At 36.7% G+C, this 18524-nt stretch overlaps 1 protein-coding gene across 5 annotated transcripts in view; it reads left to right on the top strand.

The window, feature by feature from the left end:
• Positions 1–4198, top strand: part of LOC135114096 (ubiquitin carboxyl-terminal hydrolase 2-like) — a 70650-nt gene extending 66452 nt beyond the window's left edge. For all 5 annotated transcript variants that reach the window (XM_064029790.1, XM_064029794.1, XM_064029793.1 and 2 more), the window contains one exon: positions 47–4198. In XM_064029790.1, coding sequence (XP_063885860.1) covers positions 47–134 — 88 coding nt within the window. In that variant the 3' untranslated portion in view covers positions 135–4198. The remainder of the gene's footprint in view (positions 1–46) is intronic.
• The last annotated feature ends 14326 nt before the right edge of the window (positions 4199–18524 follow it).

Genomic DNA, 18524 nt, shown 5'->3' with positions numbered 1-18524 from the left:
CTTTTTTTGTCGTGGATGGATACTGATTCTTTGTTGTTTGTTTCAGAGTGTCCAGTATATCTCAAAGCAGAGTGTGTAGCCCTGAGGCATATGTGCTCTTCTATGAAATATCATCCACTTCCTCCAAGTTATAATATCAGAACTTCACCACCTCATATGGTACTTATATATTTAAGCTTCAGTTATGCAAAGGGATTTTGCCTAAGAGTCTGCTCAAAAATAAAACTGAAAGTGAAACTTATGAATGAATCTGTCTTGTGATGTAACAAATGTTATTGTATTAAAAGCTATATATTTCATAAAAAGTAATGCAACTTAAACTGTGAAGGTTGTACTACCTCATGTGAGGCAAACCAAAGTGCTTAGTAAAAGTGCTACCTACACAATATTTTGATAAAATTAAGTTGCCCTCAAGTCATCCATTGGCAGTCTTTATGTTTATGTCAGTTAAGAACCAGTAACTTTTGTTAAAGCTTCAGCTTGTAAATAAATTGTATTTAATGCTTTTACCTATATGTTGAGTTTGTAAAGATCTTTTATTGTAAATTGTCTTTGTTTTAGGAAGATATTTCACATACACTCTCATCTTCTCCATTAAGCAGTGGTTCTAAAGAATGAACAACCATTTCTTTCTCTTTTCTATATTTCTACTGCCAAGGGTGATGTTAGGTTGGGACCCTACTTTGTACTCTCATCTCTCTTTGTTAGTCCCATTTAGTGGTGGGTGCTCACAGGCAACCTGGGGGGCATTTCTGCCAAGACCATCCCCTTGCACAGGGCTTCCCAGAGGGGATGCGCTGGCATCGAACAGGATGTTGATGGATGAAATTATAAATCTAAGTTATTATTACTTACATGAATATGTGTAAATGTTACTGACTTGATACTGTCTGAAAGGCAAAAAAAAAACAAAAAACTAAAAAAAATGTTTCTTTGGTAGATATCAAATATATTTTATTGTTAATGAATATATGGAAGCAATTACATATACATCAATATAATTAGGCAAATATAATTTTTTTATTTGTAAAGAGAATATATTATTGGTTATATGGAAAAGCCTTAAATTAAATAAATACTAATAGAATAAATGGCAGTCAGGAGGAATATTGTATTTTTAATGGTGGCCCAAAGTTGCTCAATACGCCTCCTCTTTCACATTCAAGATGAAGGTCTTTCCTTTGCATGTTGAACATCCCAGTACATTTGACAAACACATAACAAATATCTAGTAGGAGTAACTGTAGAGCAGTTGTATTCTACACAGTTGCTGGAGATACAAAAATTAATGGTGACAGGTCTTTCATCTCTTTACAAGTACGTAGTACCAAGTACTTTGTATTGATAAGAAAAATTGCTTTACAAATTGCTTTACCTTCATAGTTTTTGCATTTCAGCTCTCAAAACATTATTATGCAGCAGCTTATGCACACCCAAATTTTTGTGATGTGTGAATGGATGAAAGTTTATAAATGGCTACATCATATTTCATATGAATAAAAGTACACATGAAAGTAGGCTGTAAAATAGTGTGGAATATATTTTGTACTTATGATATAAATACTGATAAATCAACTGCATGATAGTATTGAATTAGGCAATAAAGAGAATATTATCAATATTATCTCCCGAGTATTATAATAAGACAGGGACTGTGATAGTAATTGAACAGAATCTGTTTGCTGATGAGTTAGCTGGCTACTGTAGGGCAAGAACATTGATGCAGTGACATTTTAGGCAAAGGAACAGCATTTAAGCTTCATCTTCCCCTAAATTTTGCTGTATTGAGATTCTGTGTTGGAAACATCTTGTTTAAGGGTCCAGAGGGTGCTACCTCCTCATTTTACTCTACAATATGTTGAATGAAATCCAAGAAATTTTTTATGTATACACACAGACCTGCTGTATACGCACAGCCTTGCTGTATACATGTAGCCTTGCACAACATGTTCTTTTTACAGTTTGTCAATTTATTAGTTGTGAAGCTCAGTGGGTTTTTGCACTTTGTTATAATTTTTCTTATCATCTTAATACATTATTTTTTCTCACTTGTGTTAAAAGAAAGATCCCAAGGCTCACAAAATGTACTGCATTATATATTTGAATTTCTTTCATTAACTAGCACCCATACTTTATGCAGTTATCTATGTAAATCCAAACAAGAACTGTTTGTGTATGTACTGGTCACCTTGCTTTGTGTAATACCTAAATATATTTTCTGATCATTGTTGTTCTTTCTGTTGTGTCATGAAATGTTATGTTTGTGCCTCATTCTCATCTTGATGCCAGGATCACACTCCTGGTGTTGCATCCACCATGCATTATGTGATACCCTTCTTAATCCTGCAGGGAGAAGAATTACTGTCATGTGAAAGCTTTGGTACTTGAATCTGATACTCGGGAGACTCAATATATATACATATGTGTACAGAGATAGTGTGTACATTTATTTCATTATATGTAATGTATGTTTCAGATATGTTGATCCTTTCTAGTCATGTACCCAAAATGTGCACTCATAGAGCTAAAGAGAGTAGAGCTGTAATGTACAATAACATGGTGCCTTGGAGCCTGTTACACTGTCCTATGGCACCATGATCATCCTAGATCATTATGCTTATTTGTTCATGTATTTGAAGGAGTGAATGCATAATAATTTGTATTACTACATTCATCACATGCTAAACAGGAATGTCTTAAGGTCTTCTTTAAAAATATATAGTAAGATTTCCCATGTGAAAGTTACCATTCAAAACCTGAAGCATCTGCATCTTCAGTTTTATCAATAAAATCAATAATAACTATTTGTAGTATATGTATATGAAGCACTGAAACACCAGTTGAAAACTTGTTGATATAATGCCTAGTTTTTGTTTGAACGATTTCAACTTACAAAAAGATTTTTGCAACAGTGATCTCAGGGGGATGAAAATGTAACACCTCCATATCTGTTATCTTTCACACCTCTGAGACAAATCAATGTATTATCCTTGAGGATACAGTGTTTCAGCTTCTTGCTTCTGACAAAAATCAAGCTCATGAGGATGGTGTAAGATTTCTTTCTGACTGGCAGAAAAAGAAGAAAAAAAAAAAAAAAGCTTGGAACAGGAGTTAGTTGAATGGAAGCCATCTAATTGCTAGACAGAAACCCAACATTGAGGTGTTACCATGTAATACCTTGAATTGTGAAAAAGTATTAAGAAGCCATAGCACATACAATTCATGATATTACAGCATTATTGGCTGTCACACACAATAATAAGGAATGTGGTTTGTTAAACTTACACCTTAAATTAAGATTTGGACAAAACAAATTATATAACTAGAATAAATTCCATAACAATTTTTGCAAAATTTTCCACACACAAGTTTACAGTAATCAAGACCCAAACTACAATTTGACTGGAATGTGAGCCAAAAATCTGTAACCCAAGCACCTGAAATATGGTGTTGAAGGTGTGTTCAAGGTGTGAACCGTATGTTTTATTACGTAAGGGTAATGAAAGTAAAGAGTGTGTGTGTGTGTGTGTGTGTGTGTGTGTGTGTGTGTGTGTGTGTGTGTGAACAGTGTGACATAACTGACAATAATGAAGGGATGAAACATGGAATGATGCAGGTTGTCAGCTTCAGTGCATTAAATCTGGAAGGTATGAAAAGAGAGAGAGAGAGAGAGAGAGAGAGAGAGAGAGAGAGAGAGAGAGAGAGAGAGAGAGAGAGAGAGAGAGAGAGAGAGAGAGAGAGAGAGGATGTGAGCATATGAAGTATAGTGAAATATGGAAATGGAAATCTCTTGTTTTGGCTATGCAGCCTCTTTGATGAAGTTCAAGCAACCAACATCATGACATTATGTTATCAGCTAATACAGAGACTCAGATGTTGCAAATATAAAAGTTGGGAATAAAGTGTTCTCAAATTAAGAAAAAAAGGTAAATATAAAGCATGTTTAACAAATATACTTTTGTGCTAAATTTGTTGGTTCCAATAAGCTTTGCCAACAATAACTACTAGAAACAGACTTTGCACTGAAGCCCCTCAAGAAAAATGCAATACAGGTGATTCTGGAGGCTTCAGTCACAGAAGAGTTAGCAATTCTAGACATTGAAAATGGTTACCTGAAGTAAGGCAAGCCATCTTTCAAGTTCACAGCCACAATTCTCTTGGAATTTCATGACACTATCAATAAAGTGTATGTGGATAGGACCACTTGTTTACTTTCCATAATCCAGGACCGAAATAATCATGACAGATAATTCATGCTTGTACTCTTTGATTGTTCCATTACTCTAAAGGTGAAGAAGACAACATGAGGCAGGCAACTCAAAGCCTACACATGTCAAGCCCCACTGCAGTCAAGAGAAAAAATGCAATAGAGCCCATTCTCACATAAACCTTGTTTATGTTGATTAGAAAAATGTATCTGATAAATGTGGCAGTGTGTCATGGAATGTGGTACTGTAAATCTTGAATAGCACCAGCTAGAGAGAGAGAGAGAGAGAGAGAGAGAGAGCGCCTTCTGGAATTAATGATATTGAGTGTTTCAGAGTAAGTTTAAATGGAGTATTGCTTATATATATATATATATATATATATATATATATATATATATATATATATATATATATATATATATATATATATATATATATATATATATATATATATATATATATATATATATATATATATATATATATAATGTACAGCTGCAGAGGTGAGTTTTCATATAAAAAAGAAAATAGAAAAGAAAGAAATAATGAAAAGACGAGAGAAAAAAAAAGCCTATAAAAGTGGACATACATGGTGCAAAAACATACAGGCGGGGATTGAAGACTGGCACAGAATATCAAAGTGAATGAGATTAGTTTATGAAATGAAGTAAAGAAATAATGAAATGGGCCATTGGAGAACAAGACAACGAAACCAGAGGATGGCAGGATGGTGAGAAAGTTGGTGTTGCGAAGAGATGTGTGGAGCATCTTGGGGATTGCAGAATGTAAAGGATAAACTGCTTAAGAGTGTTGCTATAAAAATATAACAGGGAACCAAAGTGTTAGGAGGATTAAATTAGTCACTAATCACAAAAGAGGGAGTATAAGAAGCAGCGACGAGATTGAAAATGGGGAAAGGTGCGGGTTTAGATGACGTACTGTCAACTGTCTGAAGAATGGAGGTGTGGCTGGTGTTGAGTGGCTGCTCGGATGATTGAATGTATGCTTCTTGACCAGTATGGTGATGACTAATTGGACGAGTGCATGTGCGGTTTGTTTGTACTAAAAGGGTAAGGGTGCAGTTCGTTTGTATTAAAAGGGTAAGGGTGACAAGTATGAACGTGGTAATTAGAGGTGTGGTAGGTAAAGGTGTTAATAAAGAGGGTTAAAAATCTTGTTGAAGAATTAAAAGAAAAGCAGTGTGATTTTTGAAGAGGAAGGGGTTACACAAATCAGCTATCTGCTGTGAGAAAAATATGTTAAAAATAATTCGAAAGAAACAAAGGATGGGTTTGGTTAATTTTAGGATATATAATAATTTACCTACTATTCTTCTTTGCCCCCATTCCCTCTGAAACATATCTTGAGAAAACGAATGTTTTTAGGGTAAACTCTTATGAAAATTAAGACAGCAATGTTTCGGGTACATTTGTATTTCTACTTCCGGACTTGTTTGCGGACCGCAGCGATCATGAATACCTTAGCGATATGCGTAGCTACAGCTGGACACGTTCCCATTGCCAGGAATGGCGTGATTGTAAACACTAAACGCTGAGTAGTGAGCTACGCGCAGTCATTCATTGGTGGGAGGAAGAGGCAAGGAGGGGGGAACCCCCTATACTCCTCTCAGACCCATCTTACCCCTCCTTACTTGTCCCTCCCACCAATGAATGCTTAGAGAGAAGCTCACCATTCGTAGCATTTCGGCCTTGACGGAACCCATACTGGTGATCAGATAGAAGGTTGTGAAGTGATAGATGCTGACAGTGTTGAAAGAGTTTGACTAGGCAAGGTGCAAGCATGGAGGCACAGTTTCGGAGAACAATAGGAGGGTCCCTATCAGGTCCATAAGCCTTCCGAGGATTTAGGCCAGCGAGAGCATGGACAACATCATTGCGAAGAATTTTAATAGGTACAATGAAGTAGTCAGAGGGTGGAGGAGAGGGAGGAATCGTCCAAGGTAGAGTTTTTTTGCAAAGGTTTGAGCGAGGATTTCAGCTTTAGAGATAGATGTGATAGCAGTGGTGCCATCTGGTTGAAATAAAGATGGGAAAGAAGAAGCAAAGTTATTGGAGATGTTTATGGCTAGGTGCCAGAAGTCACGAGGGGAGTTAGATCTTGAAAGATTTTGACACTTTCTATTAATGAAGGAGTTTTGGCTAGCTGGAGAACAGACTTGGCATGGTTCCGGGCAGAAATATAAAGTGCATTAGATTTTGTTGATGGAAGGCTCAAGTACCTTTTGTGGGCCACCTCTCTATCATGTGTAGCACGAGAACAAACTGTGTTAGACCAAGGTTTGGAAGGTTTAGGTTGAGAAAAAGAGTGAGGAATGTACGCCTCCATGCCAGACACTATCACCTATGTTATGTCCTCGGCACACAGAGACGGATCTCTGACACTGAAGCAGTAGTCATTCCAAGGAAAATCAGCAAAATACCTCCTCAGGTCCCTTCCCCCCAACTAGCAGAGACAAAACGCCAGAGGCACCTCCGCTTTGGAGGATTCTTGGGAGGGATTGAAGCGATAGGACAAGATATAGATACGAGATTGTGATCGGAGGAGCCCAACGGAGAAGAGAGGGCAACAGCATAAGCAAAAGGATTAGAGGTTAGGTGTCAAGACACTCTGGGTCGATACCAGAAGAGCAGTCCAACCTGAGGATATTTGTGGTTCCCTCTCCAGATGGGGACTCCGAGGCTGGTGTTGGAGTCGCCATGATAATTTTGAATTTTGAGTGAAGGGTGTGTGTGTGTGTGTGTGTGTGTGTGTGTGTGTGTGTGTGTGTGTAATTGGGTGCTTGTAGTTTTGTGTAAAGGAAGAAAGTTGTCTTTAAAGGGCAGGCTGTGACTGCCCCCTTGTACTGTGAGACACAAAGAGAAACGTTCAGTGAGGTCACAGCTGGGTGTAATGGTAAGTTCACAGCATCCGCTGATCCAGTGCTTTAGACCTCACTGGAAATATACTTAAAAAAAAAATGGATTGGAAACGGCAGTGTTCATATGAAAAAAAATATGAAATTATATATATATATATATATATATATATATATATATATATATATATATATATATATATATATATATATATATATATATATATATATATAATAAAATATAAAATATAAAATAATAATAATAATAATAATAATAATAATAATAATAATAATAAAATATAAAAAGTGTAAATTTTCGTTGTATTATTATTACTATTATTATTATTATTATTATTATTATTATTATTATTATACTTAAAAAAAATGGATTGGAAACGGCAGTGTTCGTATGAAAAAAAGAAATGAAATTATATATATATATATATATATATATATATATATATATATATATATATATATATATATATATATATATATATATATATATATATATATATATATATATATATATATATATATATATATATATATATATATATATATATATATATATATATATATATATATATATATATATATATATAATTTCATATTTTTTTTCATATGAACACTGCCGTTTCCAATCCATTTTTTTTTTAAGTATATTTTTCTTTGTATGTTTATAGTACATGTTTACTCTTGATCACCTGTAACAAGGTTTCTTTAATCTTCTAAGTTTAAAGAATTGTATGATAATATTTTCTTTTATAATTTTTATCTTATTAATTTCTTGCTCTTACGAAGGTGAATAAATGAACTAAACAGTCTGACGTGAAATGATTGACCATACTTGTATTTTCTTATAAAAAAAAGTGTTCTGCTAAATATTAACCAAAAATGTGTTTTATTATTTCAGCCAGTTGGACAGCTTTTTCCTTTAATATTCAAAGGCCTGCAAGTATCAAAATACATTGCCTCAGACTTGGAAACGTAAGACTTAACTTAGGGAGGCTGCTGTCGTTCGCTGAAATGTTTGTTTTCTCTCATTATGTCAAGAAAAAAAAAAATTTGCTTTATTCAAAAAACGTCACCGTAATATTTTGTTCATTATTACTTTTTAAAAATTGTAGTAAATTTGGGAATAAATTTGGGAAATGTAGTTTTTATATAAGAATGGAAAATGTGAAGAGAAGAACAAAAAGAATACGAAGAACAAGAACAAAAAACAAGAACAAAAAAAAGATGAAAATGAAAAGAAATAAAAGTAGAAAGTGCGTATACCAAAAAATAATAATAATGATAATAATAATAATATTGAGAAGGAGCAGAAGACGATGATGATAGTGAAGAGGAAAAAGATGAAGAAAAGAAAATACAAAAGTAGAAAGCGTGTACACAAAGAAAAAAAAAAAAAAGAAGACGAAGAAGAAGAAAAGAAAGAAAAGAAAAACTAGAAAGTGTGTATACAAAAGAAAGAAGAGAAGAAGACGAACAATAATACGACGACGAAAAAAAAAAAAACAACAACTCGGTGCCTTTCTTCCACGCATGAAGGTGTGTGTGATCACCTGAGTGTCGACAGCCAGGCACACTTGTACAACTTTTCCGCCTTTGTCTCCTTCAGTAATGTTAACTTTCGTCAGTCACTTGAATATCACGTCAGGTAAGAAGAAGATGGCGGTGGGGGAGGGGAAGAAGAGGAGGAGGAGGAGGAGGAGGAGGAGGAGGAGGGCGCTTTTCTGCGTGCTGGGAAAGGGTGCTCTGAAGGCGTTGCTGGAATGACAGTATGTGTGGGGGCATGGATTACCAGCTGGAGACGCTAAGGGGCGTGGGAGAGGGGATAGGAGGCAAGGGGCGCCTGGGAGGGTGTGTTGAGGGTGGGTAGAGAAGAACTGGGTGTGGAAGAGCATCAAAGACGAGTGACAGGTTGGAAGGGTGGGAGGCTGAAAGGGGAGAAGTGTTCTACCATGACCCTACACACACACACACACACACACTACCTAAAAAATATATATATGAATAAAAAAAAAAAAAAACGTACTAGGCCACAATTAATGTACCGAGTGAGTGCGTGTGTGTGTGTGTGTGTGTGTGTGTGTGTGTGTGTGTGTGTGTGTTTCCCATCGGTTAGGACGCATATGATAATAATAATAATAACAATAATAATAATAATAAAATTATAATAATAATAATAATAATAATAATTACTATTATTGAAATTATAATAATGGGCCGTACATGAAGAAAAGTATTCGTATGTATGTAAAATAAATAAGTAGATAAATAATAAATTAATATCCACGTGAAAAAAAAGAGAGAACACAGGTATGTAAAAGAAATAAAGACGAAATAGGACGTATGCAAGTAAAACAAAAATAAAAAGAGGTTTATTAGCATCATATTAACCGCATCAGAAGTGGCAACCTCCTCAAGGGCTCAAAGCGAAGATGATTAAGAAAAAAAAAAAATAAATAAATAAATTGATAGTACAATTCAAGTAGCGCTGGGGAGACGAAAGGTTTAGTGAGAAAGAAACTTTATCCAATTGATACTAGACGTGTACAGGCAAGGAGTTAAGTGGTGGGTGTGCCTGTCACTTGAGGGAGGCAGAGGCGATACATGTGAACACTTTCCAGCTAAGATGTCCACCTCGTGACCGCTCGCTGTCTGTGGTCACGGCGGCGGTGGGCGGAGTCAGCTGGCCGGCTGCCCAATCAGCGCAAGGGAAGGCATGCGATAGGTCGGTGTTGGAGTCGTTCGTCCACTCCAAGTCATCCAGAGCAGCGAAGTGAAAATAGCATCGTGGTAAAGATTTCTAAAATGTTGCCTGTAATGTCTTGGTTCTAGTAAGTATTGTCAGTCACGGTACATTATTCATTGCTATTTGATTTAATGTAAAAGTATGAATATTCTTTACGTATAGCGTCGTGGTCTTTAGAAATTATTCTCAAGAGCAAGAATGAGTAACGACTGACAGAACACTTTATATCATGTAGAAGTATATGATATATTATAAAAGTACGAGCGCCCTGTATGCCTTCGCGATCTTTGCAAAGTATTGTAAAAAAAAAAGGAAAATAAATTAAATGAAAAAAAAATATTATGAATGATGTGTTACTAACCTAGAATGATATTAAATACTTATTTTCTTTCGTTATATTTTCCTTGTTTTAAATTGAAAAAAAACAGGTATATAATTTAATTAGGTTATACCTAAGTTCGCGTAACATCGTGTCATTGAACAGTGTAACGGACATCTTTTTCCAAAAAAATTCAAGCGATGTACTGCAAACTAGATATAGAATATAACTCTACATATTCACTGGTATGCAAAACTAACAATCATTTGGTATCGACACTTTTATCCTCATCACATCCTATCAAAAGGAGAAAATAAATAAAGCAACTCAAATGACTTCCTGTAAACTTTACTTATAGTTGAATTGCTAATCATAATAATTGACAGAGTAATCAGATTAAGGTACCGCAACGATGTGGTGTGGTGCCACATAGGCAATGCTCGGTCAACGAGAAATAAACGGCCTTTGTTAATTTCTCAAAAGCGCATGACTGTAGCGTTATAAAATCATACAACTAATGTCTATGAAAAACATTTGGTTGTGAATATGTGCACCACTTCTCTGATTTGGTGCCTCTTCAGTGTATTTCTCAAAAGGAAAGTAATTTATTAATAAGTAAAGAGTTCTAAAACGCCATAAATACAAAAGTGCTATTCTTGTTATAAACTAAATTCGTACTTCATCATCGAAGCGCACTTTGCATATCTACGCCCCGAGACAGAGACAGAGACAGAGAGAGAGAGAGAGAGAGAGAGAGAGAGAGAGAGAGAGAGAGAGAGAGAGAGAGAAGAAATAAAACAGTAAAAAAATAATAATTCAGTGCCAACGAATTGTTTTACCGCTAAGTGACTCCAGATGACGAGCTAAATAAGCTGCCACGTGCATTACACTATTATTAATAACAGCACCTAGAATTATGCATAGTGCTTTCTAACAGTGTGTCATAATTTACGTGAGAGAATTATTTATGGCAACTAAAAACGTTTCAGCTTTATAATATTCTCTTACTTTTTATTTATTGAAGAACTGCTCTCCTTTCGGGAAATCTATTGAAGAAGCGAGAGGTGATAGCAAGTATGTATTTATCTGACGCTGATAAATTTACCAAATGACTGCTCATAAAACCAGTTTGTTATGATCAACAACAACAAAAAGTAGCACCGTTGTTGCGATGCTAAGCGTTGTGTCAGGTGCTATTTGTACCTTTTCCATACGAGTTGCTTGGTGGAAATATGATTTTCTTTTCCACTGAATGTCTAATATTAAGTATTTATTTATGTAACTACGACAAAAATATACGTCCTTATAATTTTACAAAAGAAAATAAGGAAAAGGAAATATTTTCTTTTCCACTGAATGTCTAATATTATATTAAAGTATTTATTTATGTAACTACGACAAAAATATACGTCCTTATAATTTTACAAATTATAAGTCCTTATAATTTTACATGTCTCGTCTATACTACAGCTGATAACGTACAAAACAATAACATTAAATGTAATTGTTACCTACAAGTATTCATTGAATACATCTTAAGTACATTTCAATACCGAGATGAATTTTCAATATGAACTTCAAGCTTCCTACGTTCATAACTAAAAACGATAAATGATACAGCAATCTACAGATATTAATGGTTTAATTAACAAAAGTAAACGTCAGTATTTTATTTATTTATTTTTTTTTAATGTGAGGGCGAGTAGCATTAAAGTGCATCCTCCTTACCAAATGTATAAAAAACAAGACCCGCCTTTTGCAGCATCATCGTGTTTCCGTTAACGTAAGGTTGCTTATGTGAACATCTTAAAAAAAATTCTTTAGTGTTCTGAAATCAAAGACAACTCTTGTTCCTTATTACGTAGTATATTTAAAAGTAATCTATGCTGACTTCATTTAATTAATTCATTTAATTAATTCATTTAATTTTCATATTATGTATCTATTTGTTTTGGTGTCAGGCACCAGTGTTGCTTGGGTGAGATGACTCGTATCGTGGTATCTTGTTACGTTACAATTTACTTCTTCAGATGTTTAGCTGTAAGGATAAGTCTCTCGAAATTATTTACTTTACGTTGCAAAATTTTCCCGCTGCAGTTAATACTAATTACTAGACAGTAGTGTGGAGATATTTCTATTTATCTCTGCACATAAATGAATGCGAAGTGTACTTTTGATGTCTTCAGACTATTAGAGGCAAGATAGATTTTATTATGCAAATTTTATGTTTCATAGTAATTCTCTTGTCATCCCAACTTGATACGTCTGAAAGTCCAGAGTAGATTAAATTTTCATGTAAGCGTTATGATTATTTTTATGTGCATGAAAAGTGTATGAGTGAAATGATGCCAATAAAGTCAAATTTAAAATGTTATAGTTTCAAGCAGGTGACGCGCGCATGAACCGCTGCTAATGGTCTTGCTGGTAGCGACCACTACAGCACCACGAGTCCTGGTGAGCTGTGCCTGAACGTTAAAGGATTCAGGTCGAGTAGTTCCTTTCTAGTGCTGGACGGTGTGAAGATCGGAAGCACGCCATCACATTCGCTGACTCGTGTGCTCATTGTTCACAAAGGAAACATCATCATGTAGGAAAATACAGTTGAAATATGTTATATCACCACAAACATATCAATTATTTTGCTTTTAAATGTTCAAACTTTTGCTTGTGTTTTTACGTAAGACTCTAACAATATAATGGCAGAAATGTGACTACCTACCCTGTAATTCATCAATAACACGTAATGGTACAATTCTACTGACATACGTGTCTTGTTTCGCACTAATTTTGGAATGATGAAGCGCCCATGTTTTGTTTTTTTCCTTCGGATTTTGCAGTGCACACTCATTTCCTATCAATACCCATAAAGAAGTACCGTATTTCAAATTTTTTCAGGATCATTACTATCCTATTCTTACAAAACAAATTTAATGATAATATCGTTTCACCATACAAAGCAGGAACAATTTTCATACTAACAAATTACTGATTAATGTTAATATAGGAGATAAAGTAATGAAGTCCAATATCACAAGGGATGCTGCAATATATGTAGAGTCCTTATATACAGATGGCAACGCTCAGGCGGCGCTGTGTTCAAGGCTACAAGGCACCACGTTGGGTCCACCTTAAGTGAGTTTTTCAAAGACACATGTTTCACCTCTTTTTCGGTTTCACAAATATATCTGCCATCCACTGAAGAAGAGTAGACCTGTATCGCACATTTACATAGACATCTCCCTGGCTGCCAACCAAGGAGAATTCTGTCAGTCTTCTTGAGAGAGAGAGAGAGAGAGAGAGAGAGAGAGAGAGAGAGAGAGAGAGAGAGAGAGAGAGAGAGAGAGAGAGAGAGAGAGAGAGAGAGAGAGAGAGAGTGGGGGGGGGAAGGGGGAAGCGCAGCATTAGATGGTACAGATGAAAGAGACTTGTGTTGATGAACAGTAACTTTGTCGTTGTCGTTAATGGAAGAGGTCAGATTGCACTACTGAACAGCGCTTAGGAAAATGTAAAGGCCACTGTAAGATAACTATATTCAACCCCGGTAAAAAAGTTTTATAAAATTTAACATAGTATTTAACATAGTAAGCCATGAATAGCATGCAAAATAAAAGCTCCCTTACGATCCATAATAAATTAAATCCAAACAGCTTCATCCACTAAGGAAAAACCTAAATACAACACTGCCTGTAATCAAGAGGAAATAAGTCTTACCTAAAACAATTTGTCCTTTTATTTCGACTCTCATTTTTGTGTATTAGAGAAGGAAAACTAATTTACTGTAACTGCTTAATATATCTGTCCTCCTTCATTATGAGTGGAAGATGGAAGATATATACGAAAGCTATGTTAACGGATTCCATAACTGTACCTCAGATAGTCTCTGAGAAGGGAGCAGCAGCTGACATTGCAAATGTACCAAATATAATTGCAATGACTACAGTTATATCATGAAAGTAAAAAGTATGGCTTCTGTATAGTTGTCTGCTGAACATAAAAACACAACATTTCGCTGATAAAGTATAGCGAAGCAAATGTTGGGTGGTTTGATGTTGCTGATCTGCCTCGGAGCTGGTGCGGGACAACTAAGGAAGGAAGGTAGGTGAAGGCAGCTGCCATGGCTAGTGTTGTCCACCGGGGTTGTACTGAAGACGCTGAGTAATACCTTATAGAAACTGTTCATTGTTAATGTGACTGAGTGATGTATGAAATAATATCCATTTCAGAAATGGCAGACGAAATGGAAGCATGGAAAGGAGTCACCACTGAGCTGCTGAAGGCCATGGCACAGCAGCCAGACTGTGGCGTAATCTTCCTGTCGGATAAATACCCTCCAGATATTCTTGTTCAGGTCTTAGCAATTGTATCTCATTCAAGAAAAATTACAAACAAAAGAATTATGTCATGTATTTAAAATATTCTTCCTTTCAAAACTGAAAAAAATAAGTTTATTCATAAAACCTGTTCATTACAACTTTTCAAATGATATATTCCCAGGAGCTGGATATGAAGTGGACACAACGGCGTGGTGCAGCATTTTTCAGGGTTATAGCAATGAAAAAGCCTTCTGATGTAATGCTTCGTTTCTCCCAGCTGGTCCCCCTGGCACGCCGGGTAAGCGTTCCTTTTACTGTTGGTCGAATGGGTCTGTCCTTCTTATTAGTGATGGAGTGGGCGGATGGCTTTCGTATTAATGATGGGCTACTAAGTGACCCTCACAATGAAGATGTAGATCTAGAAGACAAATTGTTTTAGTAGTAGAGCTGAGGCTCGTTGAAGACGGCATCACAATCAATTTTGCGGATGTTCTGCCACTGAACTCCATGTTGACGAGCCGCGCGTTGTTGCGAGGAGAGAGCAACTTTAGATATCCATGACCAGACTTAGAACTGACACGTTCTTTTCTCTGAATAAAAGGAAAAATTGTAACTGCTATATTATAATTTAACTTCACTTGCAGTTCTATTTATGACGAGTAGAGAACAAAAAACGTCTTTAGGTTCGATCATGGCTGTTGAAAAGATCACAAGTTTGGTTTCGTTTCTCAGGATGGCACTTTTACTTTTTTCTATCAAAAAATGTACAATACTGAAGTCCTACATGACTTGTCTACTTGTATGCCAAGGCGACCTTGTCTTTTGATTACGACTAGCGAAATCCAAATACTCGTAAGTAGGAACACATTTCTACTAATAATATTGAATGCCGCTGCATTCAATATTTTGAATGAATATAAAAGGCAATAGGGATATGATCATAATTTACTATATGCTGCTTATGTATTTCTAGAATATCTTACAATAGTATATGCATTATATTCATATCTGAAGAGTAATCTGACCAACTGTTCGCTGCTGGTCGAAGAGCCCCCGCACTATAAGGTGGGCTAAGGTCTTCAGTCAAATCTATTGTAACGCTACCTCTTGTGTCTCTTACACTTTCGCCGCTTGGCATGGAGGTCAGTGACTCTTTACGCATCTGAGATAGTCACTATCTGGATCTTCCGTCATCAGGTCCGTCAGCTGTCATCGTGCACGACGGTGGTGGTGGTGAGTTACAACCTGGCCTTTCTCGTCGGTTTCGCCGAGTGGTCCCTCAAGGGTCGGCTGCTGGTATGGGCTACTAGGCTGTTAGTGGTGACCCGCCTGATGCTGCCGCAGCTCCAGGATCTACTGTCTGCTTACTGGACCTTCTCTATGATGAATACTGTGTTTTTTAACCTGAAGAGCAGTTCTTCCAGGTGAAAATAATAAGTATACAAAAGTCTGCTTGAAAATACACATCATGAATTCATGATGTGTATCATATCTGAATTTGAGTCATTCCTTTCCAGAACCAGTTACCAAGTACTAAGTTACTTACCATACGGCCCAACGGGATCTCAGCTGGTGCAGGTGGCCTCATGGATCCCAACACATGGTCTCGTCATCGCTGAGGGCAACGCTCTCTTCCAGGAAAAATTTTCTAAGTATTTGTGAGATGAATTATGTTGTGCCGCTTGAAAAAAGATTTCTTGTAGCGTGAGGAGCGAGTTATTAGACGGTAACAACTGAACCAACGCATATTTCTATAGTTTCCACGGCGCCCGGGTGAACGTGACTGCCCTGCCGTTCCCACCATTCTGGGACGAGCTGGAGGGACCTGACAACACCCACCAGTACAGAGGCACCGATTACAATCTTTTGTTGACTATAGCTGCTGCTCTCAACTTCACTTTCCGCGTGGTGCCCACCTCCTCTTGGGCAGAGGTGAGGCTAAGGAGAGTCTGCGGCAAAATCTTAATCTTATTAATGAACTTATTTCATGATGAGAAATTTACATTCATAATACTGCATGTAGGCAACGGGACTGGTGGAAGAGAGGGTGGCCTTCTTGTGTTCTAATATCCACATGGTGCTGCCCCAACGGCGTGAACACTATGACTTCTCCTTCGTGTACGAGTACGTGTCGATGGATTTCTGCATGGCGCCACCAGGGCTGCAGCCTCACTGGAAGGCCTTCTACTACCCGCTGTCAGGGCTTGTTTGGGTGGCCACGCTTCTCGCTCTGCTCATCACGCCATGTTTCCTTTTCGTTGTAAGATGCATCTTCAAGGTTTTTTCCCAAGAGATAATTTGAATGCATATTGGCATTAGATTTCCAGGGGAGCACTGAGGTCTCCGGTGGACAATGCTAGAAATTATATTCCATTCTTGTATAATTTATTTCCGATGGGTAGAATTGAAGTCAGAAAATACTTCCAGTAATGTGATTTTGCTCAGCAGTAATCACATGAATTACATTTGTTGGAGCTACATTAGTTACAATTAAAGATAAGTAAATAGTTATTTTCTTTTATCACTCTTTCATTTCATTATAATACAAATAATGCCTCGCATGTACACAGGCCATTAGGTCAGTGAATCAGAGAACACCCTCCAGCGTCGAGTCTGGGATGAGCTATGGATCAGTGTTCCAAGGCATGACAGGGATGCTTGTGGGACAGAGCCTTCCTCGTCGTCTGCCAAGAACCTTCTCTACTCGGGTTCTTGTGGCCACCTGGCTGGTGTTTGTCATTATTTTCATCTCAGCGTATTGTGGAAACCTGACTGCCTCCCTCACGTTGCCCAAATATCCTCCGCGCCCAGAGACAATCCCACAACTCGTGGATTCCGTGAAAAAGTAATTAATTCTTTTTGAATTTGTGGTAATAATAATTCTAATATACTTTAAAACTTATAAAAATTTACCTGCATTATTGTTCTTATTCAGAATCACGATGCAGAGATTTGGAGAAGATTACAAGATATTTTTCTCAAAATCAGAGTCCCCACTGTTCCAAAAGCTCGCTCTCTTGATGGACTTTGTGCCCAGTTTGATGGCTGGTCAGCAGCAGGCGACTGAAAAAAGGTAAGTATTGAGTTTGTCGCTGATAACGCTAAGGATGAGCTGTCCAGTGTTATTGTTAAAGACACAAAAATCAGCTCCAAAGGGAATCGCTACTGACAGTAGATTGTCCTGCCAGCCAAGCACACATAGACAACCGACGCTACCAGCACCACAACATCGCGAAGTGGTTCACACGGCCAGACGGCAGCGAGATGCTGTACATCGGGCGGGATCCCATTATGCCTGGCCAGTCCGCCTTGCCGCTGCCGCACGACGCCCCCTATGCCGCAAACATTGACCGTCTCCTCATGGCCGTGGTCGAGGTATGATATCTTTCAATTATGCTCATCAATTATGCTCAGTCATAAAGTCATCTAAGTACTTAATTATCTTATAAAATTCATTCGTACTTGTTTCTTTCTTTACTTGAAGTATACTTGCACATACCTTAAGGTCCATTTCTTTGAAATATTGACTCTCTATGAAAAGTGAGTGTCGTTTCTGTGCAATCTTGTTTTTCATGCATTTGATTAAAAGTTTCAGTGAGATTAACCAACATCCAATGTTTTCCTCAGGAATAGAAATTAAGGTTCTATGACCTGTCATATCAGATGCATAGTAGCATTCTGTAATAACGAGACCCAAATTCTGTGAATACAGTTAAAATTCTATAAGCCTTACTTACACTAAGATAACACTAAGTATTTTACTTATAATTCTGAACCTAATAATGTACTGTTATGATAATATTATAACAGTAGGCACCTTTTTTGCAAAGAAGTTGCATAAAACACGTTAAAACAAAACAGTGTGATGCCTGATGGTCTGTGGTTATGGAGCAAGAAGAATACAGTCTGAGATGTTATGAATCTACAGACATGCTCAGCGTCATCCAGTATAATGTTTTAGTAGCTTTTGATAGAGTTGGGATGTTTAAAATCTTTCTTTTCAACGCAAATAATCAAGTACTTCACGTGGGACTTTAAGTTTTCATCC

The sequence above is a fragment of the Scylla paramamosain genome, chromosome 27 (genome assembly GCF_035594125.1).
Source record: "Scylla paramamosain isolate STU-SP2022 chromosome 27, ASM3559412v1, whole genome shotgun sequence".
Lineage (NCBI taxonomy): Eukaryota > Metazoa > Arthropoda > Malacostraca > Decapoda > Portunidae > Scylla > Scylla paramamosain.
The sequence above is the reverse complement of the archived record's forward strand: the minus strand, read 5'-3'. Positions and strand labels throughout refer to the sequence as shown.